This window comes from Pristis pectinata, chromosome 3, assembly GCF_009764475.1.
Source record: "Pristis pectinata isolate sPriPec2 chromosome 3, sPriPec2.1.pri, whole genome shotgun sequence".
NCBI classification, from domain to species: domain Eukaryota; kingdom Metazoa; phylum Chordata; class Chondrichthyes; order Rhinopristiformes; family Pristidae; genus Pristis; species Pristis pectinata.
In genome coordinates, this window is record NC_067407.1 from 73,735,730 (window position 1) to 73,760,077 (window position 24,348).

At 44.6% G+C, this 24,348-nt stretch overlaps 1 protein-coding gene across 3 annotated transcripts in view; it reads left to right on the forward strand.

Moving 5' to 3' along the window:
• The first annotated feature begins 1,148 nt into the window (after nt 1–1,148).
• The window catches only part of map3k4 (mitogen-activated protein kinase kinase kinase 4), a 153,414-nt gene continuing 130,214 nt past the window's right edge, over nt 1,149–24,348 (forward strand). Inside the window, exon 1 of one of the 3 annotated variants that reach the window (XM_052012201.1) lies at nt 1,149–1,644. In XM_052012201.1, coding sequence (XP_051868161.1) covers nt 1,622–1,644 — 23 coding nt within the window. In that variant the 5' untranslated portion in view covers nt 1,149–1,621. Of the gene's footprint in view, nt 1,645–2,114; nt 2,442–18,520; nt 18,652–24,348 lie in introns of those variants that run through there. The other 2 variants (XM_052012200.1, XM_052012202.1) reach the window with 2 other exon arrangements.

Genomic DNA, 24,348 nt, shown 5'->3' on the forward strand with positions numbered 1-24,348 from the left:
GGACCTATATAGCTGCAATAATACCTCCCGGCTCCTAAATTCACTTCCCCGATTGATGAAGGACAATACACCATATGCCTTCTTAACCACAGAGTCAACCTGTGCAGCCGCTTTGAGCGTCCTATGGACTCGGACCCTAAGATCCCTCTGATCCTCCAAACTGCCAAGAGTCCTACCATTAATACTATATTCCGCCAACATATTTGACCTATCAAAATGAACCACTTCACACTTATCTGGGTTGAACTGCATTTGCCACTTCTCAGCCCAACTCTGCATCCTATCTATGTCCCTCTGTAACCTCTGACAGCCCTCCAAACTATCCACAACACCCCCAACCTTCATGTCATCCGCAAACTTACTACTTCAAATATTTATGGAAAAATGTATTTCCAGTTACATTAAAACCAAAGCCTGCAGCGTCTGCAGAGATGATTTTTGGTGGCAATTACAATGTGTGTTTTGCTTCTCTAGAACTGACCAAGTAGAGCTTCTGTTGCTGGAGATTTAGACCTCTGACAGACATGAAACTCTTGACGTGCTCAAGCTAAGCAGTCCAACTGATTGGTAGATACAGGTTTCCAAGAAGAGCAGCGTCTAAGTGAATCTCCCCACAAAGTCCTTGTCATTTGGTGGTTTATTTTACGCAGTCTCACTCCTCTTACAAGACTTTATTCACCTACTTCCCTCAAAACAAAGTGCTAGGGCAAACTTCTCCTCCTCCAAATTGCAAAACTGAAATATTACATTGTGTAGGAAAGCACTGCATGTGCAACAAATAGTCCACTGCTGGCTTTCTTGCACAGGTTGGCATCTGATTTGCCAGACTGAGGCGTACACTCTCATGTCAATCACACCAGCAACAGCCTCAAAGACAAGCATTTCACCATTCGCCCCTCCTCAATACAAACAATTAATGTACAAATTACACTCATAAATCTGAAAACCACATGAATTTAATTACATTGATTTTTATCTTCCCTTGGAGATCTTTCCCCCAAGGCAGCCTTTTATGTACAAGGTCCCTTCTGGATTGAACTGCTGTCCACTCTCAAGTTTATTGTCATTTGCACAAGTACGGTGAGGTAAGTACAGATACAATGGAAATATTGCTTGCAGCAGCATCACAGGAATGTAGGTGCAAACAACAGTATATAAAAGACAGTATATACGAGACAGTGAAAATCAAGCAATCCCTTCAAATTAACCAGTCTGCATCTATCATGCATCCTGATGCACAACAATGTAAATCGGTTAATTGAGGGTTTTTTAAAATTTAAGAATAGGTTAAAGTGCAGCAGAGTGAACAAACCTGCAGGAGTTGGGTAGCGTGTCTCTAGGCTCGCCCCCTGCAGGCCGTGTGCGGGCGGGCGGGTTGGCCGCCGCGGGTTGCCGTAGTTACCACAGACCGGTCGCAAGATGGCCGCCGCGGTAGCCGAGCGGAGCCCGAGCGCTGGCTGAGGGAAAGCCGGCGGCGGCGCTCCCCGTCCTCGCCACCGGCCATCATCTGATTGCTTTACTTATTTCGACCAGAGGCGCCCTCCTCCCTCCCGTCTCTCCGAACGGCGGCCGCCCAGCAGCAGCTATGCTGCGCCCTCTGCACCAGTAGGAAGCCTCCGACATGGAACCGTCCGAGCTGCAAAGGTAAACGGGGATCAGGGACGAACGTTTGCACGGCCGACCGAGCATCGGGGTGGATGCCCGAGCAGCGTGTGAGGGAGACCCGCCGCAGCGACCCTCCCTCCCGGTTGCTCTGGCCTTGGGCTCTGCGGCCGCCGCGCATGCGCAGGGTGCCGGCTGCTTCCTGGCGGGGAGTGGGAACGCGCTCCGTCTGCTGCAGCTTTCTGCTTGCACCGCCAAAACAAAGTCAGCCAGACAAAAAAAACCGTGTACGGTTTATTTTTTTTAAATTTTGCATCGTGTAGGAAAGTAAACGAGGATGCATATGCATGCTCCTTTTCCACGCTGTTCAGTAGGAAGTGGCTGAGTTTCATTTGGCAATAACTTCTGCAGCAGCAATGAAAGTATACAAGATGAGTGTCGCTGTGCTGAAGCTGCGGTAAATCTCTCCTCTCTGTGCATTGAACTGGGTGGGGGTGATACTGAAACAAACATCTGCCGCGGCCAATTGATACAATGGGTGTTTAGCGAAAAGACCTCAATCCTCAAAGCTACAGGAGACATTATTAAAGCAGCAAGTATTTAGGGTGTATCTGCATTTAAAGACTGGCGTTTGAAGATTTTTTCAGCGAACACTTTGCAGAATGGTGACTGTTTTTTGAACTGCACTGCCGCAGCTTGTTCATACTGGAGGAAATCAAACATATTCTCTTCCCTACTATCCCCTCCCCACCATCTGTTGAAATGCGAAGCCATGTAAAATCCAAATGCTTTCTTAACCAGGACGCTCGTCTTTTCCCAACTGGTTCATGCAAGACCAGGTGCGTGTAAAGCCTTTTCACACACTCACAGTGAATTAATAGCCCAGGCTGGTAACCTTATAACTTGTAATTATTTTATTTATTGCGTAAAGCTTTTGGCAGGGATCCTTTCCCAAGCCTGCATCGGGGTCTTTTTCATCCAGAATTATACTGTGCAGCAAACACCTAACTTGTTCGCCCTGCGAAACGCCTCCCGTGTAAGTATTGGACATTTAAATCTTCATTTATCAACAGGATCTGAAGGAGGCGGTTCACTTGAAAGGCATTTTGATACATTTTGCATAATTTTTTGCCGGGAATTTGCTTGTTTGGAAGCGATGGCTTTTAAAACAAATGCTGATGGTTGAGCATCTGGCGGAGAAATTGTGGGCTGCCTCTTCATTGGGATACTGACCAGGCGCAAATAAAAGTTGGGAGGAAAGTTTGTTAGAGACTTCTGAGTGGGAGTTTGCGACATGTGGCATGATGCAGATTCAGGCCGGAATCTGGGGATTAATTTTTCTCGCGCAGAAAATTAAAGCATGATGTTTTTCGCCGTGTAATTAATGTTTCTTCTGCCTCTATGCCGAAAAACCGTACTAGAGACGTGAGGGGGGGAAGAGGTGTCGACCGGGCGACGGACTTTTCAAGTTGTTCATAGTTCATTTCCAAAGCTCCGCATTTCCAGGATTATTTTCATTATTTTTTTCTAGGGTGCCGCCCTATAGATTTCCATTTGGTGCGTGCAAGTAAGATTGCTGCACACTTTATCCTGGAATTAAGGATGACGGAAAGATGTTTGCCGTGTAAGCAAGCCTGTTATTACCACTTTGCTTTTAAATACATTAGCATTAATGCTTAATTAGCATTTGGCGTTTTCTCAAGGATAGTTTTTTTTAGATGTTAGCGTGCAAATGTCAAATTTTATTTAAAAATAAATTTAATTTTGGAAAAATTCTACCTCGCCTTATTCTGGGAGTGTGTGATGCCTTTCGTTCGCTACATTACAGGCTGGTAATACCCATCCTCGTCTTTTGGTTGGGAAGTCGTTTAATGATGTAATCTGAGATGGGTTTTTAACTACCATGAATAATGTTTAGATATTGTCCTTCACAGCTGAATCTCCATAGCATTATTAGAGTGGTTGTCAGAATCAAAAACTGTATGAGCAAAAACATTTCTGTAACTGAGCTTCAGAAGGCTAAACAGCTGGAACCTCTGGGCTGAATCAACATGACCCAAAGTGTAGTGTTCTTTTGAAACAGTAGATCAAAATAAGGTTCTTCCCAAATTGTTGGAGAAATCACCTGGGCACTTTCAAACAACAGCATTGCACTCAGTGGAATTATTCTAGTTATGAAATGTGTTCTCTAGAGTTTGAGAGGAGATCTCAATGAAACTTTCACAATTCTTGCAGGATTTAGCAGTTTCCCCTGGCTGAGGAGTCAATAACCAGAGGTCACAGCCTCAGAATAAGGTGTAGATCATTTAGGACTGAGATGAGGGGAAATGTCTTCAATACAGAGGGTGTTGAATCCTTGGAATTCTCTGCCCTGGAGGGCAATGGGAATTCATTCAAAACAGAAATTGATAGAATTTTTGGATATTAATGAAATAAAAGGATTTGGGGATGATGCAGAAAAATTGGAACTGAAATTGGCTGTGATCTTCGTAAACAGTGGAGCTTGAAGGGTCAGGTGGTCTACTCTCCAATTCTCTATGAACCATATTGCATTGTTATTAAGATTACATTTTAAGTGTCTGAAACCACTTGTGAAAATGGCAGAATGGCATTGCTGTTTTTAAAGTGCAAAGAAAACAATTTGCATTCACAACTGCGATTAATGAATCACAGGAGCCAAGAGATTTGGCAATAGAGCAGGAAAATGGTGTTTGAGGAAGAAGATCAGCCTTGGTGAATAGTGGAGCAGTGTCTAGGGGCTGAGTGATCTCCCCTGCCCCTATTTCATGTGTTCAAATTTTTGGCATTGTCATGCTGCAGTAAGATTGACAACAGTGTATTTGCATTTTGGTGCCCAGCAGGAAAAATTGGGCTGACAATAAGTAAAGAGTATAATAAAACTCTAATCTTGCATGCTGGGAACTTTGGTGCTGGATTAGCAGATTTTCTGGACTATCAGATGTTGTTCATGTTAATACCTCATTACATTTTTTTAGTTCACTTTTTTTAAACCTGTTACAGGAGTGTAATAAATAACCTGGTAAATTTAAAGGGTGTGCAGGAACTGGGGCCTCGGTGAGTTAAATGGTAACGAGGCAAATGTTACATGGTGAGCCAGAGGCTGAACCCTCAGAATTTCCAAATGGTCGGATACTAGTTTATCAGATATTACTGTACTTGATTAAAGGACCTGCGCTCCAGGGTTTTGAGAGAGACTACTATAGAGGTAATGAACTGGTCTCACCTGACATAATTCTATGGATTCTAGAGGAGTTCACCCAGACTGGAGAGTAGCAAATGTACCCACCCCCTCCCATTCAAGAAAGCAAGGAGACAGAAGATGAGGAACCATGGGACCATCACCACTAGGAGAAATGACCTGTATTGCTCCATCTGCACTGCACTTTTTCTGTAGCTGTAACTATATTCTGCATTCTGTTATTGCATTTCCCTTTGTACTACCTCGATGTACATGCATTTGGAATGATCTGTATGAATGGCATGTAAAACAAAGTTTTTCACGTATCTCGGTACATATGACAATAAACAATTACCAATAATTGTAAGATTGAGCAGAGTCTGTGTGCAAATATGAAAACAAGTCCTGTTTGATAAATCTTAGTATTTTGAGATTGTAGCTGGCAGAATAGATAAAGGGAAATCAGTATAAGTGCAATATTTGGACTTTACTAAGGTGTCATACAATGGGTTAGGAGATGAAAGTGGAATTGGGGATATTATACTGGTGTGGATTGAGGATTGGTTAACAGAAAGAAATCACAGTAGGCATTAAAAGATTATTGTCTTGAGAGTATATAACCAGTGGGATGCTGCAGGGATCTGTGTAGGACCCTACATTTCCACAATCTGTATCAATTATTTGGTTAGAGATGAACAGTGATGTATACAAGTTTGATGACACATAGCCAGGTGGCAGTGTAGATTGTGAGGAAGATGTGGCGAGGCTTCATGGGATATAAGCACACTAAGTGAAGCATAAGGCCAAGGCAGATGAAATATAAGGTGGAATAAATCAAACTCATTTACTTTGAGGGGGAAGAAAAATAATTTTTTAAATGGTGAGGTATGGAGAGGTGTTGGTGTTCAGAGGGACCCAAGTAACCTTTTTATATTCATTCAAGAGATGTGGGCTTCGCAGCCTGAGACAGCATTTAATTGCTCATCCATGGTTGCCCTTGAACCACTGCAGTCTTTGAGGTGTGGATATATCCACAATGCTGTTGGGGAGGGAGTTCCAAGACTTCTCCAGTGATGGTGAAGGAAAGGCAATATATTCCCAAGTCAGGATAGTGTGGTGTTTGGAGGGCAACTTCCAAGTGGTGGTGTTCCTATGCTTTTGCTGCCTTTCTAGCTGGTAGAGACTGTGGGTTTGGAAGGTGATGTCTGAGGAGTCTTGGTGAGTTACTGCATTGCATTCCTGTAGATGATACAAACTGCTGCTATTGTGCATAGGTGGTGGGGTGAGTGGTTGTGGATGGGATGCCTATCAAGTGGGCTGGTATATCTTGCATGATGAAGAGCTTATTGACTGTGGCTGAAGTTGCACTTATCCAGGCATTTGGAGAGTTTTCCACCACATTCCTGACTGGAGCCTTGTAGATGGGAGACAATCTTTGGGGTGAGTTACTGCAGGATTCTTAGCCTCTGACCTGCTCTTGTAACTACATTATGTATGTAGCCAATCCAGTTTCTGGTCAATGGTAACCCCCAGGATATTGCTGGGGGGGGGGGGGGGGGGTGGGGTGGGGTCAGTGATGGTAACGCCATTGAATATCCAGGGTGATAACTGAATTTTCTCTTGTTGGATATCGTCATTGCCTGGCACGTGCGGCACGAATGTTACTTGCTGCCTGTCAGCCAGGGGAGGGCTGGATATTGTCCAGATCTCGCTGCGTTTGGCTGTGGGTTGCTTAATTACTGGAGGGGTTGTGAATGGTGCTGATCATTGGCAAACAACCCTACTTCTGAACTTTCATTGATGAAGCAGCGGAAGATGGTTGGGCCTAGTACACTACCCTAAGTAACTCTTGCAGTGATGTTCTGTGGCTGAGATGATTGACCTCCACAACCATCTTCCTTTTGTGCTAGCTGTGATTCCAACCAGCAGAGGGTTGCCCCCTCCCCCCCCCCCCCCAACTCTCATTGACTTCAGTTTAGCAGGGTCCTTGATGCCAGACTTGATGAAATGCTGCCTTGATGTCAAATGCAGTTACTCTCACTTCACCTCTGGAGTTCAGCTCTTTTGTCTATGTTTGGACTGCAGTGAGGTCAGGAGCTGAGTGACTTTGGTGGAGCCTAAAGTGAGCTTCTGTGACCAGGTTGTTGCTTAGGAGGTGCTGCTTGATAGCACTATTGATTATGCCTTCCATCACTTTGATTGAGAGTAGACGAATGGGCTGGTAATTGGCCAGATTGGATTTATTCCTGCTTCTGGCCAGGGCATGCCTGGGCAATTTTGCACTTTGCAGTGATAAGGAATGGAAATTGCATGTTGGATCTTATTGCAAGAGGGTTGAGTAAAAGAGTTAAGAAGGTGTCATGCTGCAATTGTTAGGATCCTAGCAAGGCTGAACCTGGTATACTAGGTACAGTTCTGGTTTCCCTGCCTAAGGAAAAGATACAGTTGCACCAGAAGGAATGCAACAAAGGTTCAACAGACTGATTCCTGGTATGGAGGTTTGACCTGTGTGGAAAGATTAAGCGGACTAGTACTATATCCTCTTGAGTTTGGAGGAATGAGAGATGAGCTAGTTGAAAGATACAAAATTCCATATCCTCTGGCATGATTCTCCAGAGCCATGGTTCACAGACCCAAAATAATGGGTCAGCCATTCAGGGATGAGATGAGAAAAAATGTCTTTGCCCAGATGGTAGAAAATTCTAAAGATTCACCACCCAAGAAGGCTGCATAGGCTCAGACATTAAGTCTATGGCAGACATATTTTTAAAAAAATCAGTGCAGAAATGCTGCTGCAGTGAAATCAAGGGATATAGATTTAGGGATGCTGAGGTTAACAATCAGCATTGAGATTAACAGATGGCAGAGAGGGTTGATGTGCTGAATAGTTTCCTTCATTTCTTGGGTTCTGAAAAGATCATCGCACATGGTAAGAGCTTTGCCGTGAGGTGGGAGGGGAAGAGTTTTGGTTAACTAGGAAAGAGGTGGGCAAAAAGGTTTTTTTTGTTGGCTTGTGGGATGCTGCAGGGATCAGTGGTGTTATTGGTTTATTATTGTTATGTGTACCGAGATACAGTGGAAAAAACTTTGCATCCAGGCACATCATGCAATATATAAGTACATCAAGGCAGTAGAAAGAAAATGGAGTGCGGAATACAGTGTAGCAGCAACAGAGAAAAGTGTAGTGCAGGTAAACAAAGTTAAAGGGCTGTGATGATGTAGATTGGGAGATCAAGAGTTCATCTTTAGTGTCAGAGAGGTCTATTCAAGAGTCTAATGGAAGCTGTTCTTGAGTCTGTAGTACGTGCTTTCAAGCTTTTGTATCTTCTGGTTTGAATGGTTTGCAATCTATAGAGATGACTTGGTTGAAGGGTACTATAGGCAGACTTGTTCGTTCCAAGAATGACAACGCAAATTCCACAGAAGGATATAGTATTGGTTTATTATTGTCACTTGTACTGAGGTACAGTGGAAAAACTTGTCTTGCATACCGATTGTACAAGTCAATTCATTACACAGTGCAGTTGCATTGAGTTAGTACAGAGTGCATTGATGTAGTACAGGTAAAAACAATAATAGTACAGAGTAAAGTGTCACAGGTACAGAGTAAAAGTGTCACAGCTACAGAGAAAGTGCAGTGCAATAAGGTGCAAGGTCACAACAAGATAGATCGTGATGTCAGAGTCCATCTCATCGTATAAGGGAACCGTTCAATAGTCTTATCACAGTGGGGTAGAAGCTGTCCTTAAGTCTGGTGATAGGTGCCCTCAGGCTCCTGTATCTTCTACCTGATGGAAGAGGAGAGAAGAGAGAATGACCTGGATGGGTGGGGTCTTTGTTTTTACCTCTTGCTGCTTTGGTGAAGCAGCCAGCATAATCAGAGTTCAAGGAGGGGAGGCTGGTGTCTGTGATGCACTCGGCTATGTCCACAACTCTCTGCAGTTTCTTGCATTCCTGGGCAGAGTAGTTGCTGTACCAAGCTGTGATGCATCCAGATAGGATGCTTTCTTTGGTGCATTGATAAAAGTTGGTGAGTGTCAAAGGGGACAAACCGAATTTCTTTAGCCTCCTGAGGTAGTAGAGGCGCTGGTGAGCTTTCTTAGCCGTGGCATCTCCATGATTTGACCAGGACAGGATATTGGTGGGTTAAGAGAATGTATTGTATTTGCCAGATTTGTGCCCTGTGTGGGGAAGTGAATGTTATCTACTTTGGTTGGAAGAATAGAAAAGCAAAATATTGATTATGTTGAGATGTAATAGTAGAGTGGGATCCTGTTATCCTTCAGCATAAAACAGTCAGTATTACAGGTACAACAGGTAATTAGCAAGCTAATTTGATTGTTGGCCTTTATTGCAAAAGGGATGAAGTGTAAAAGTAGGGAGGTCTTCCTACAACATACTGGACTGCATAACATTTTGATTTCCTTACTTAGGAAGGGAAATAATTGAATTGGATGCAATGGAGAAGATCCACTAGGTTGGTTCCTGGACAAAAGCAAACTGGGTTTTTGCTAATTAGTTTAAAATAATAGGTGATCTTATTGAAGCCCAAGATTCTGAGGGGGATTCTGACAGGGTAAATGCCGAGAGGACGTTTCCCCTTCTGGAAGAATTGAGAATTGGAAAGTTAGATCACATGGAATCCAGGGAGAGCTCACTAATTGAATGTACAGTTGCCTTAATGGTAGGAAGCAGAGGGTGATGGTGGAAGCTTGTTTTTTTGGACAGGAGGCTAGTGGTGTTCTCCAGGGCTTGGTGCTGAGTCCATTGCTATTTGTCATCTATATCAATGATTTGGATGAGAATGTAGAAAATGTGGTTAGTAAGTTTACAGATGACACTAAAATAGGTGGTGTCCTTGACAGTGAAGATGGTTATCAGGATTTACAGAGGGATCTTGATCAGCTGAGGAATGGCAAATGGAGTTTAATTCGGATAAGTGAGATGTTGCATTTTGGGAAAACAACTAAGGGTAGGACTTTCACAGTGAATGGTAGGGCCCTGGGGAGTATTGTAGAACAGGAAAATCTAGGAGTAGAAGTACATGGTTCCCTGAAAGTAGCATTGCTGGTAAACAGGATGGTGAAGAAGGTTTTTGGCACGCTGGCCTTCATCAGTCAGGGCATTGAGTGCAAAATTTGGGTGTTGCAGTTTTACAGGGTTGGTGAGGCTGCATTTGGAATATTCTGTTCATTTTTGGTCACGCTACAATAGGAAAGATGCCATTAAGCTGTAAAGAGTGCAGAGGAGATTTGTGAGGATGTTGCCAGGACTTGAGGAACTGAGCTATGGAGAGAGGTTGAATAGGTTGGGACTTCTCTTTTATTAGAGTGTAGGAGAATGAGGGGTGATCTTAGGGGTGTATAAAATCATGGGGGGCATAGATAGGGTCAATGGGCTTAGTCTTCCATGCTGTATGACTCTAGGGGGTATTGTTTCAGACTAAGGGGCCAAAGTGAGGAATTTCTTTTTGGGTTATGAATTTTTAGAACTCGAGCAGTGGAGGCTGAATCATTGAATGTATTCAAGGCCGAGGCAGATTTTGGTCAAAGGAGAGTCCAGGGATATGGGCATCGGGCAGAAAAGTGGAGCTGAGCTTAAGATATTAACAGCCACGATTTTATTGAATGGTGCAACAGGCTATTTCTGGGGTTCTTATGAATTTCAAACCACTTAACTCTTCACTTAATGAATAATACACATAGGCAATAAATTTACATTAGTAAAAAGTTGCATTGTCTTTAAGGTTCTTCAGCAATACAGCTAATGAGATGCTTCTTGAAATGTTGTCACTGTGGTAGTATTTGAAATGGCAGGCAATTTACAAACACCATATTCCTAATATTTAGTTGGAGAAAATCTTTGGGTTACAGAGAAAAACAAGTAGCAGTACAAATAAATTAGAGTAACGTGGCTTCAAAGTGCAACTGTTTTAACATGGACCATGGGTGTCTTTGTATAGCAGTGCATCAGCCATCTCCCAAGGACCATGCAGGTTCTGTGGTGGTGAAATTCACCCAGCTTTGAAATTTGGCAAGCCAATGTGGAACCAGTCCTGACCCTGGCAAACCTGACATCTTGAGTGTACCTGTGCTTCTGCTTTTTTGTATAGCTGTCACTCAAGGACTTTGTGTATATTGTTCTTGATCAGAAATGAGCAGCACTGTAGCAACACACTGGGTGCACCTGCACTACCCTGAGCAACTTGCAGAAGTTCAAGCATTTAAATAAATGGACAATATGTAATAAATTAAAAGTAGTTGAGTGTTTAAGGATTGAGAAGGTGTATTATCCAGCCTGCATCAAAATATCATCTGTCCTGATGTTGTTTTTAGTGGGTTGTCTAAGGAGCATAATAGCCTGCACCACCGTCCCATCTTCTCCTCCCCACTCCTTTCTGATTTCTGCAGAGACCACTCTCTTGTTGACTCTTGTTTGCTCATCCCTCCCTGAACCCCAGGCACTTTCCCCTGCAACACCTGTCCCTACACCAACTTCCTCACTGCCATTCAAGGAACTGAACAAGCCTTCACATGCACCTCCTCCAACCTCCATCTATTGCATTGGTGCTCTCTATGTGGCCTTCTCTACATTGGTGAGACCAAGCGCAGGCTAGGCGACTGCTTTGCCAAGCACCTGCACTCTCATCTTGAGCTTCCGATTGCAAGGAATTTTAACTTGCCCCATTTCACACCGACCTGTCTGTCCTTGGCCTTCTCCACTGACCGGGGTGATGCCAAATGCAAACTAGACGAACAGCAATTTGTATTTTGCCTGGATAGACTACAACCAGATGCATGAACATTTAAATTATCCACTTTGGGTAACCCCCTCCCCCTCAGTTTAGTATTATTTTGATTATTTTCCATTAAAATACCTACATTCTTGTCACTTTATTTAAAATAGAAGTTTCCATTGTCTAGTTAAATTTTATCAGCAGAAAAATAACTTGGTTGTCTTTAGAATTTGGCATGTCCTGAATAGTCAGCTTCTAATTAACCATCTTGCACGTTAAAGGAATTATTGTTCTAGAGGACATTAGCGGCATTTAGTAGTGTGGCTGGAAGAAAGCAATGTGGTCAGCAGGAAACTGAATTGGGAGCAATTTTAAAGACTTGATGGGATGAGTGGGAGATTTGTTGATATCTGGATTTTCTTTAGGGTGGAGGGCAGAGGAAACAAGTGAATGGGCTAGCAAAGGAAACATCACCTAATCATAGCTAAAAGCAACCAATTAATTTATGTTTTTTAGAGTTGGGGGCAAAGCCCAGAGTGGAGATGGGGGTGGGAGCAGGCTGTATATTTGGTTGGTGGCAGGACTAGGTAAAAGTAAAGCTGAACAAGAAGAATTCCTAGCTTGCGGTCAGGCATTGAGTGTAGTGAGAATGTTAGTGGCAGAAGAGTGGCACTAGGCTCTAAATCGCCTTTCTCAGCAGGGCAGGCAGCATCATTGGAAAGAGGACGAGGATTAATGTTTTCAGGTCAATGACCTTTCATCAGAAAGTTCATTGACACTAAAACTTCAACTTTTTGTTTCTCCCCCACAGGTTCTGCCTGACCTGAGTATTTTCAGCATGTTGTACATTCAGATTTCCAACATTCACAGCTTTTTAATTTTTCTATTAATATTCTTTAACTATCAACTTCAGTGTTGAGCTGAGCATAAAATTTGCATTTGGTAGTGGGACTCAGCAGAGAATATCTTTCAGATGGAAGTGGAGCCGGATAGGTTTTCTTTTAAAATGGGTAAAGGAGTTGGATGGGTGGAGGTGGAAATGAAGGTATAAATTTTGTTTTAGCCAGGTTTAAAAATCTAATGAAAGCTGAATTGAATAAACTTGTGGATGGCTTGTAAACTTAGCAGGAGATTGGAGCTGTAGGGCCACCTAATGGCCAAAGGTTCTATTTGTTCAATTTCTCATGCAAAATTGAAAGACTGGCAAGGCAGCATTTGATAATTTGAGTATCCAAAAAGTTGGGACCTCTTATGCATTGGTTTTGGCCTGCTGAAAGAAGCATTTCTGTCATGAATCCCTCATGGACTAGTGTAAGTGAGTGGTATTGTGGTTTTCTATTCTGTAAACTGTTGATTCCACAGTTTTACTGTATTAGCAGCATGGTTTGTGGAGACTTAATTGCATAATACTAGTGAGAAGTTCCAAGAGTAGTGAAACTAAGCAGCGGAGTTAGCGCTAAATCCTGTCAAAACTTTCTCAGTTGTACTAGGCAAGAATCTACTGAACTGTTTGGTGAGGAACCTTGCGTGGCTAGAGAAGGACAGTAAAGCATCCTTCTCAAAACTGGCTGCCTACAAAAAAAATTAGTGTCCATTCTGTGTCTGCAACATAACATGCAAATTGTGATTGTAACCAACAGACTCAATCCCTGTGCAGATTGGTGTTAAGCAAGTACTTGCTCTGTCTTTGTGCAATGCTGCTTGCTTCTGACAAACTTCCTGCTGAACTTGAGCAAATCTATTAGATTCCAGATTCAAGGGCATCCAGTCTTCTCTCTTTGAACTACAGTATGCAGGCAACACTGGAGAATGGGCCTTGCATATCAGCCTGTGCTGTATAACTCCACCCTCAGTAACGAAAGTTCATGATGACGCTGTTTTTAAATTGGGACCTATTCCCATATTTCACTAGAGGTGTACCACCAATGATTTCTCTGCAGAATCCTCCAAATCCACACAGGCTTGATGAACTGAAGTTGGTGTCCTTTACCAAGTCCTCCCATATCAGCAGCTCTAATTGCCTAGGCTGGGTGCTGTCAGCAGGTCATGTCCGTCCTTGTACATACCAACGAAGTGTCAAAATGGACACTATTCTGAGCTCTGCCATGGCAAGAGATGGAGGGAATATTTGAGGATATCTCAAAACCTTCCTGGGGGTGGTGGTGGAAGGGTAACAATTCCTTTCCCCTCCACGGATGCTGCTTACCCACAGTTCCTCCAGCAAATTGTTTGTTGCTCCAAGTTCTAGCATCTTGAGTTTTTTGTCTCCATTGTTTTTTTTTATGCTTAAACCAGTCTTCAATTTCTGCTTGTCGCAGAGCTGGCTATATAATTGCAGCAACTCCACTACTAATACTCCTTGGAACTCTGTCAGATCCCTCAAATATAAAAGCCTAAAGTATTTTTTAATTTTGCCGATTTACAAAATGTTCCATGCATCCAGTTTCCAATCTACACATTTTGTACAGGTTCTTTTCTGCAGATACATTTGTGTAACAGTCCTCTATTAGCAATAGAACTAATAAAAGTACAATTTTCTACTTCCCTACTTGGATTAATCATGTTCATTATTTTTGTTAAAAGAATGCTGTAAGAGAAGTTGCATGTTTGTTCCATTGCCTTTCTCTGTGCACTTATTGCTTTACTGTCCAAAATACAAAAGAAAGCTGTCTATTGAAACTTGTTTCTTGTTTAAACAAAATAACATTTAATTGCACTTTGAATCACCTTAAGTAGCTGCAATAAGTTTTCTATATAATCTTGTAGCGAGGTGCTACGCACTGAGCTAAGAATGAAACACGAATTCAGAGGTCTGAACTCGAGACTGATTTATTTTTTCAATTTCCTGCGCTAGCTTTTAAACCCGTTACAGATCCTGCCCTCTCTGGATGGAAGTGACGCCCGCGATACGTCACCAACTCTTCCCATGCGCGGGCTTTGTCTTCCCACTGTCGAAGAGGAAGGCCTGGCGCTATTTTGCAGCCGGCCTTCCAACGTGCGCTCCATTCTTGGAGCCGGTTTTGCTTGCCTCTTGAAGGTAGGTTGCTACCTGACACCCCCCCCCCCCCCCCCCCCCCCCCCAAACAAACAAAGAACTGGCGATACCCCTCCCAAAATCCACAGTTTGGAACAGTTGCTGTTTGGGTGGTCTGCCTCTGCGCCGAGGAGTCTGAGCCTCGACAGCCTGTGACAAGTCCACATGGACCGGTTTGAGCCGGTTCACCGTGAACACTTCTTTCCCCCTGATGTCCAGGACGTATGTGGACCTGTTGTTCCTCAGTACTTTGAACGGTCCCTCATACGGCCGCTACAGAGGTGTCCGGTGCACGCCACTTTGAACAAAAACAAACTTACAGTTCTGCAGGTCTTCAGGTACGCAGGTCAGGGTTTGTCTGTGTCGTGAAGTCGGTACGGGGGCCAGGTTGCCGAGCCTCTTGCGTAGTTTGTTCAGGACTGCTGCCGGTTCTTTCTCCTGACCCGTTGGGGCTGGTATGAACTCTCCTGGGACGACCAGGGGTGCGCCGTACACCAGCTCGGCCGAGGAAGTGTGCAGATCCTCTTTGGGCACTGTGTGGATTCCCAGCAGGACCCAGGGGAGCTCGTCCACCCAGGCGGGCCATGAGAGCCGACTTCAAGTGGCGGTGGAAGCGTTCCACCAGCCTGTTCGACTGTGGGTGGTAGGCGGTTGTGTGGTGTAAATGTGCTCCGAACAGGCTGGAGGTGAACTGGGCGCCTCTGTTGGAGATAATGTGGGCCGGTACACCAAAGTGTGCTACCCAAGTTGCGATCAGTGCTTGGGCGCAGGAATTGGCGGTGGTGTCGGTGGGCGGGGCCGCCTCTGGCCATCTTGTGAATCGGTCCACCATAGGAGGTACCTCTCTCCTCTCGACACAAGCAGGGGCTCCACGATATCCACGTGAATGTGGTCGAACCTCCGGTGGGTGGGCTCGAACTGCTGCGGCGGTGCTCTGGTGTGCTGCTGCACCTTGGCTGTTTGGCACTGCACGCATGTTTTGGCCCACTTGCTGACCTGTTTGGGGAGTCCGTGCCACAGGAACCTGCTGGAGACCATCTGGACATTGTCCTGATGGATGGGTGTGCCAAACTGTGTACAGAGTCAAAAATTTGCTGCCACCGGGACAATGGGGCGAGGTTGGCCGATAACTATGTCGCATAGGAGGGTCCTCCCACCTGGGCCTACTAAGATCTCTTGCAGCTGCAAACCCGAGACATGCGGTCCTGTGGCTAGGCAAATTGTCATCTGCCTGCTGTGCCTCCGCTAGCGCTGCGTAGTCCACTCCTTGGGACAGGGCCTGGATAGCTGGTCTGGAGAGTGCATCCGCCATGACATTGTCCTTTCCCGAGACATGCTGGATGTCCGTTGTGTACTCAGAGATGTAGGACAGATGTCGCTGCTGACGGGCCAACCAGGATCTGATGCCTTCGTGAACGCGAAGGGTCAATGGTTTGTGGTCTGTGAATGCGGTGAACGCCTGCCCTTTTAAAAAGTACCTGAAATGCTGGATTGCCAGGTAAAGTGCTGACAGCTCCCGGTCGAAAGCACTATAGTTGAGTTCAGGTTGCTGCAGGTGCTTGCTGAAGAATGCTAAGGGTTGCCAGCGCCCCTCGATGAGTTGTTCCAGCACCCCACTGACTGCCGTGTTGGACACGTTCACTGTGAGAGAGCGGTTGGGACGTCCGTTCTGGGGTGCACCAGCATCACGGCGTTTGCTAGGCTTCTTTGGCTTTAACGAAGGCGGCCGCGGTCTCTTCGTCCCAAGTAATCTCCTTGCCTTTACCCAACATCAGGGTGAACAAAGGGCACATGACTTGCGCCGCCGAGGGGAGGAAATGGTGGTAGAAGTTGACCATGCCAACGAATTCCTGCAAGCCTTTGACCGTGTTGGGCCGGGTGAAGTGGCAGATCGCATCTACCTTGGCGGGCAGGGGAGTTGCCCCGTCCTTGGTAATTCTGTGGCCCAGGAAGTCAATGGTGTCGAGCCCGAACTGGCATTTGGCCGGGTTGATGGTGAGGCCGAAGTTACTCGAGCGGGAGTAGAGCAGGCGGAGATGGGACAGGTGTTCCTGGCGATTGCGGCTGGCTATGAGGATGTCATCCAAATAGATGAACGCGAAATCCAGGTCACGTCCTACGGCATCCATCAGCCACTGGAACGTCTGTGCAGCATTCTTCAGGCCAAAAGGCATGCAGAGGAACTCGAACAGGCTGAACAGGGTGATGAGTGCTGTCTTGGGGATGTCTTCAGGGTGTACTGGGATTTGATGGTATCCCCGGACGTGGTCTACCTTGGAAAAGATGCTCGCCCCGTGTAGGTTTGCTGCAAAGTCCTATATTTGGGGTATGGGGTAGCGGTCTGGGGCTGTGGCGTCGTTCAACCAACAGTAGTTGCCACACGGTCTCCAGCCCCCAGCTGCTTTGGGCACCATGTGCAGGGGGGATGCCTATGGGCTGTCGGACCTCTGTACAATCCCCAATTCCTCCATCTGCTCGAACTCCTCCTTCGCGAGGCGGAGCTTGTCCAGGGAAGCCGTTGTGCGCTGGCGTGGAGGGGTGGTCCCTTGGTCAGGATATGGTGCTGTACTCTGTGTCTGGGTATGTCTGTCGTGAACTGTTGTGCCAGAACTGATGGGAAGTCCGCCAGGATTCTGGTGAATTCGTTGTCCGACAGAGTGACGGAGTCCAGGTATGGGACCGGTAACTTGGCTTCGCCCAAGGAGAATGTCTGAAAAGTCTTGGTGTGTACCAGTCTTTTCCCGCATAAGTCAACTAGTAGGTTGTGGGCCCGCAAGAAGTCCACCCCTAGGAGTGACTGGGCCAGTGTGAAGTCCCACGTGAACCGGCTGGCGCCAAACTGTATCTGCACTTTGCGGGTGCCGTAGGTTCATATCATGCTGCCGTTTGCGGCCCTGAGGGTGGGTCCTGGTTCCCTGTTGCAGGTGTCGCGCCCCGATGGGGGTAAAACGCTGATTTCTGCTCCAGTGTCGACCAAGAAATGGCGTCCCGATTGTTCATCCCAAACGAACAAAAGGCTGCCGTGGTGGCCAGCTGCTGTAGCCATCAGCGGCGGCTGGCCTTGGTGTTTCCCGGGAACTCACAGGGTGGGTGACGCCGGCGGGCTTCTGTGTCCACTGCTAACAGTAGAAACACCACTGAACATTGGCTCCCTCACTGCTGCCTCTAGGTTGCACATGCTCTGTTGCCGGGCCTGGTCTGGTCTGCCGTTGGGCACGTGGCTTGGTGATCTGTGTGACGGACGCCTCGCTCTCCCTCTTGGCCTTCCACAGCACGTCTGCCCGAGCCGCCACCTTCTGGGGGTCACTGAAATCTGCATCAGCGAGTAGCAGATGTATGTCTTCGGGCAGCTGCTCTAGAAGCGCCTGCTCGAACATGAGGCAGGGCTTGTGTCTGTCAGCCAGGGCCAACATTTCCTTCATTAGTGCGGACGGTGGCCTGTCTCCCAAGCTGTCCAGGTGCAGCAAGCAGGCGCCTCGCTCCCACCGTGAGAGGCTGAAGGTGCGAACGAGCAGTGCTTTGAATGCTGCATATTTGTCTTCCTCCGGTGGCAACCGAATGAAGTCCTCGATCTGGGCGGCTGTCTCCTTGTCAAGGGAGCTCACCACGTAATAGTAGCGTGTGGAGTTGGAAGAAATCTGTCGAATCTGGAACTGGGCCTCTGCTTGATCAAACCACGGTCAGGGCCACAGCGTCCAGAAAGTTGGCAGTTTAAGTGAAACTTTGTGAACAGCTGAAAGGTTGGTCACCTTTGGTCCAAATCCCGTTTGGACCAAATCCAGTTTGGACCGTCAGGGTCACCGATGTAGCGAGGTGCTACGCACTGAGCTAAGAATGAAACATGCAGTCGGAGGTCTGAACTCGAGACTGATTTATTTTTCAACTTCCCGCACTAGCTTTTAAACCCGTTACAGATCCCGCCCTCTCTGGACGGAAGTGACGCCCGCGATACGTCACCAACTCTTCTCGCGCGTGGGCTTTCTCTCCTCACTGTCGAAGAAGAACGCCCGGCGCCATTTTGCGGCTGGCCTTCCTGTCAACGCGCGCTCTGCTCTCTGAGCCGGTTTGCTTGCCTCGAAGGTAGGTCGCTACAATCTTCTGTTTTCCATTTATTGCCATCTGTTCCTACTTTGGCTGAGCATTCAAACATTTTACAACATGCTGCTGGCCAGTGTTTGCAAGCAAAAGTTTCTGAAATATCTTGCTGCGCATTGAAGATTTGTGCTGTGTGTTTGTATATTTGATCTTTATATTTTGGCATAAGGATGTATTGAGGTAAGCACAAATTCGGTTTGGGAAATGGTGGGAAATTTATGGCTACGATATTAAAAATAGTGCTTGAGGCAATCCAATAGATGTTTAGCCATTTGGATTCAAAGCCAAGGTTTTGAAACCATGTGATGGGGGAAATGGTTTTGCATACTGGGGAGAGCCGTAGGAGTGGGTTAGTGAAAGAAAAGCTGTTTGCCAAGAGCATGTGATACCAAATGAGAGGAACCATCACTTTATTAGACAAGGGCAGTAGTGTGTGGTCAATGAGGAAGAGCCTCTGGTCCAACTAGCTATGTGATCTCGTGGAAAGGACTTTTGAAAAGCTGGAACTTGAGTTGATCCAGAGTGTAAGTCGGTAAACAAAAAAAAATCAATTACTGGAACTTGCTAGGAGCTAAATTTTCAGAATCTACTTTCTTAAAAAGTTCAAAGTATAGGGCCTTTGTTTGTCTGGAATTTTCCTCAGGTTGACACCAGAGCCTATAAATATGAATTAATCTTTTGGAAAGTGTTGCACTCTATTTGTTCTCTGGCTGTAGTGGAGCAGTGCAGAAGACTGCAATGTTTCTGTTGCCATTCCAGTTAGTGTTATAATAGAACCCTAACTTGTAGTTAAGTTGTTGAATCCTGCTTTTGTGAATAGAATATAACAATTCACCTATAGTAAGGCTGGCTATTCAAATAGTCTGAAACGTTGTCAAAGTTTCTGGAAGTCTCCATGCCAGAGGCAGCATCTGTAATGAAGATGACTAAAAGGTGCATTTGCTAAGTGGCTAACAAGATGAAAGTGGCCTGCTGAGAAGCTATGTGGACTGAGGATAGGGGGAAGTCGCTGGAAAAGGTAGGTGATACAGTTAGGAAGACTTTTTGGATTTGGGTAAATTCCATTTGGATGAGTTCAAATACTCATTTGGTTCTATCAAAGTAGTGTTGTATACTTTTTGTGTCCTCTAAGTGATGAACAGGATGCTTAATCCATCAAAATATCTGTAGAAAGAGAAACAGACCCAATGATTCAGATTGAAGACCTTTTTTTCAGATCTGGGAAAGAGAAAACATTATTTACCTGGAGAATAGTTTGGTACTGGAACATATTATCAATTGCAGTGGTTCAGGCAAATAGTATAATTGAATTTAAGAAGCTGAATAAACAAAGGGAAAGCTGTAGAAAAGTCAGATGCACCAGAGAGGGCACTCGTACGGGGCATAAATATCAGATGAGACTTGGTGGATGTATTAAATTCTTTGCAAAAGAAAATATTCACACATTTAAAACTTGAATACTCCTTCATTTCTACTTTTATAAAAAAACAATTCCTTCAGCTTTTTGATTTGTTAAATATGAAGTTAGAAATGTGGTGAATCCACTTGCATTGTGTTCCTCTAATCATTGCATCACATTCGACATTATCTTTTATAGTAATTTATCACCAAGTGAAGGTGGGAAGTACATGGTGAGGGGATTATCCACCACAGTCTAAAATTTGTGTTATAGTAGTGGTGGGGGACTTTTCCATTAAAAAAAAGACACCTCTTGCATATGGAAGAGTATTTGGGAGACCGATGGGATGGATGGGGATGAATTTGCAGGCATCTCCTGGTTGGGAGCAGGGCATTTCCACCCTCCCTGCCCATTCACTGAGTGGCAACAACTGGGGACTGGGTCATGCCAGCAGAGCTGGGGACGATGAGCAGATTCATGCACTGAGTCAGTGAGGCTGGCTGGCGGCCACTCTTTCCGCGTCTCCTCATTCTTCCATCACAGCTGTTCCTGTAATCTTTTCCCACACACTTTATTTCCAACTTCTGAACATTTCTTGGGAACGGAACCCTGTCGTAGCTTGTACCAAATGTTTGGCCACTTGCTTCACCCATCTTTAATTCCTTTGCAGACCTGCTTCCTTGCAAGTTGCTTTCTAGCCTATCTTAAAATCATGAATAAATTTGGCTACAATTCATTTGGTTCTTTCAACTAAGCTATTCATGTAAATGGTCAAAGGCCTGGCACTGGTCCTGTGGCACCCCACAAGTTGCAGCTTGCACTGTGAAAATGATCCATTCATCCCAACACTATTTTCTGTTAGTTAGCCAATCTTGCATGCTAATATTACTTCATGAACTCTGTACAATAAACTTTCTGATTTATTTTCTGCAAATCCAAATGCACTACAGATTCAGGTTCCTCTTTACCCACTTGGCTGTTATATTCTCTACAAACTGTAAGTGCAAGTTCCCCTTCACAGAGCCATGTTGACCTCTTGAATTACGATTTTTCTTCACGTCTTGCTATAGCTTGGGGAGATTACTAATGGCAGATGTCAGGCTGACTGGTCTGTAGTTTTGGTCTCCATCCTTTCTTGAATAAGGAGTTAGATTTACAGTCTTCTGAAAAAGTGGAACCTTTCCAGAATGGAGGGTAGCACAGTGCTGTAACTTGTAGAGCTGCTGCCTCTCAGCTCTGGTGACCCAGATTCAATTAGATGCTGTCTTTGCAGAGTTTGCAAACCCTCCTCATGACTGGTTCATAAAACAATCCTGCACCAGTTCATTTGTGACTGATGGCTTTGCTTCCATGAAGTAGGTTGGGATGATATCTCTATAGTTTTAGTGCCAGTGACCCCGGGTTCAATTCCCGCTGCTGCCTGTAAGGAGTTTGTACGTTCTCCCGGTGTCTGCGTGGGTTTCCTCCGGGTGTTCTGGTTTCCTTCCACATTCCAAAGACGTATGGGTTAGGAAGTTGCGGGCATGCTATGTTGGCGCGGGAAGAGTGGCGACACTTGCGGGCTGCACCCAGCACGTTTTCAGTAATGCAAAATGACACATTTCACTGTGCGTTTCAAGGTACATGTGATTAATAATAAATAAATATCTCAATAGCTCTGTATACGTCATAATGCTTTTTATGATGTGGAATTTGATTGGATCGATGAGTGTCTTCCCTAATATCTGAATTGTCTAAAGTGCTTCAGGTTATACTTCCAAATTGTAACTGAGAATGCTGTAATCCCTCTACTATACTGGATTGTGCAGGCAATTGTGATTTCCTCAGTCCCTGAAAGTGTTCATTCAGGCAATGTGAAGGCATCTGGTGATTTAGTATATATTAATGTTAAAAGAGGGCCTTGCAATTGGGAGAATAGAACTACATGCTGCACTGTTGTAGCATTTGCACTGACTTGCTGAGACTGTGTCTAACCATGGTAACTGTCAAACTAAATTTTGATGCTGTTGCATTGTAGTGTAGGCTTTAATTTTCAATCCAAGTTTAAAAAAGCAATTTAATCTCTCATCTGGTTTTGAATCAGATTATTAAAGGGTATCAAATTTAGAAGTCAAGCTTGAACTCCAGAGTGGTGTGCCTTGTGTACTGAATATAAAGTTTGTTCTGTACAATTCTTGCCTAGTTTATTTTCTAATCATCTTTGCAGTTAACCCAGCAAGATGACTTGTTTTCCAGTGCAATCAAGGAAAATCATGCCTCTCCATGATTTTCCTTAGTCAAGTGGCAATTGCACAGCAGCTAAACCATACAACAGTTAAGTATTTAAATTAACTGAGTTAAATGAGGTTTACTTTTTTGGTGGTCATGCATTTTCTCCCATGGGGCTTGTGTATTTGTGCCAGGGCTATCTTGGCACAGATTTACTGGGCAGATTTCTAAGCGTAAGAACGAGGAAATCTGCATTGCCCCATTGGACTCCACAAGCAATCCATTAGCACAGTGCAGGTATCTTGGGGGCTGTTCCTTAACTGGGGTGGAAGACTGCATTTCACCTTCTGCTTGTGCACAGTTAAGTGCTTAATGCTGGCAGATTCAAAACCACTTGGCTTTTGAAGCGAGAGTTCTACCCCAGCAACAGTTAAACATTCTTTTAAAATGCCCTTTTATGTGGTTGTTGAAAATTTCAGAGATGTATTTGTTCAGAATGAGGAGGTTTGAATCATGATGTTGTACAGGCAACCTTGCCCCCCCCCCATCCCACTGCTGCCACTGCGTTCCTAGATACTGGCCCATGTTGCGATTCTCTATCATGTGAAACTGCATCATATGCATGTGCAGCAAGAAACGTGTTGAACATAATAAATTTTGTTTATGTATCTACTTATTTTCCCCACATATTTCATGAGAACGAATTTTATTCTGTATGTCAAATTTTTGCACAGTGATTTGTGATTCCTTTAAGTTTGAATTTCTGTTACCTGAATGGCTATAACGCAGGGGTTGTCTGTATTGTTGAAAAAGGTAATCTCCTGTGCTTTGTACCGGGCAACTTGCAATACAGCATTTAAATGGAAATTGCTCCATTTCAGTGTTCCAACCTAATTATTGTGAATAAAGCTAAAGTTGCGTTTTGCCCTAAACTATGATGTATAATTGGGCAGATGTTTGTTAATGTACTTTGGTAGGAAGAATACAAAAATAGAATGTCTTTTGAACTAAAGTATTGGTGCGCAGTGATCTGGCTCATGATATGTAGATAAAACTGGATACAGCAAACTATTAAGAAGGTAAATGGTATATTGGTCTTCATTGCAAAAGTGTTATTGTACAAAAGGAAGTCCTTGCTGAGATTGTATAGGGTTTTGGTGACTCCTCACTTCAAGTGCCATTCTGCTGTCTATCTAAAGAAAGATGTATAGGTATCACTGTAATATCGATTCCTTGGGTCGAAGGGATTATCCCAGTAGGATAAAGCGAATGAAGAGAGTTGGCGTGTGTGTAAAGCAAGTAATTTAGAAGGTAAATGGAATTCAGGATGAAGGAAGTCTTGCTACAGTTTTACATTTGTAGGACCACACCTGAAACGCTGCACACAGTTGTGGTCTCCTTATTTAAGCAAGTCTGGAGACGGTTCTGATGAAGGGTATTTAACCTGAAGCATTAGCTATTTTTCTTTCTATCGATGCTGCTTGACCAGCTGAGAGTTTCCAGCACTTTGTTATTACAGAGAAAGTTCCCTAGATTCCTTTTTGGGGTGAAGGGGGTTGTCTAGTGGAAAGATTGATGTATAGATTGGGCAGAACTTGTAAGAATGAGAGGTGATGTTGCTGAAACAAGTGGGATTCTGAATGGCCTTGACGAAGATGTAGTCAAGTTTTTCCTGGTGAGACAGTCTAGAAGTGGAAAGTTGTGGTAGGGGCCGAGCCTCAGTAAGGAGTTATCAAGGTAAAGAGTTTCAGCCTGAGATGAGAAATTTATCTTTTGAGGTGTGGATGCCATGTCATTAAGAATATTCAGACTGAAGTTCAGATTAGCCATTGATTTTATTGAAAGACAGAACAATCTTGATAGGCTGTGTGACCTACTCCTGCTCCCAATTCGTATGTTGGCCGAGTATTACTTCGGTTTCTCATGTTAAAAATATTCTAACTTCATATAGCATATGTGAAGTTACTTCTATCCATGTTGTCTAGTGAATAATAAACATCTCTCAGTTTCAAGTCTGGTATGATGCAGAGTAATTACCAAAAAGGCATTATAAAATTGCATTTGTCAGACTGCAA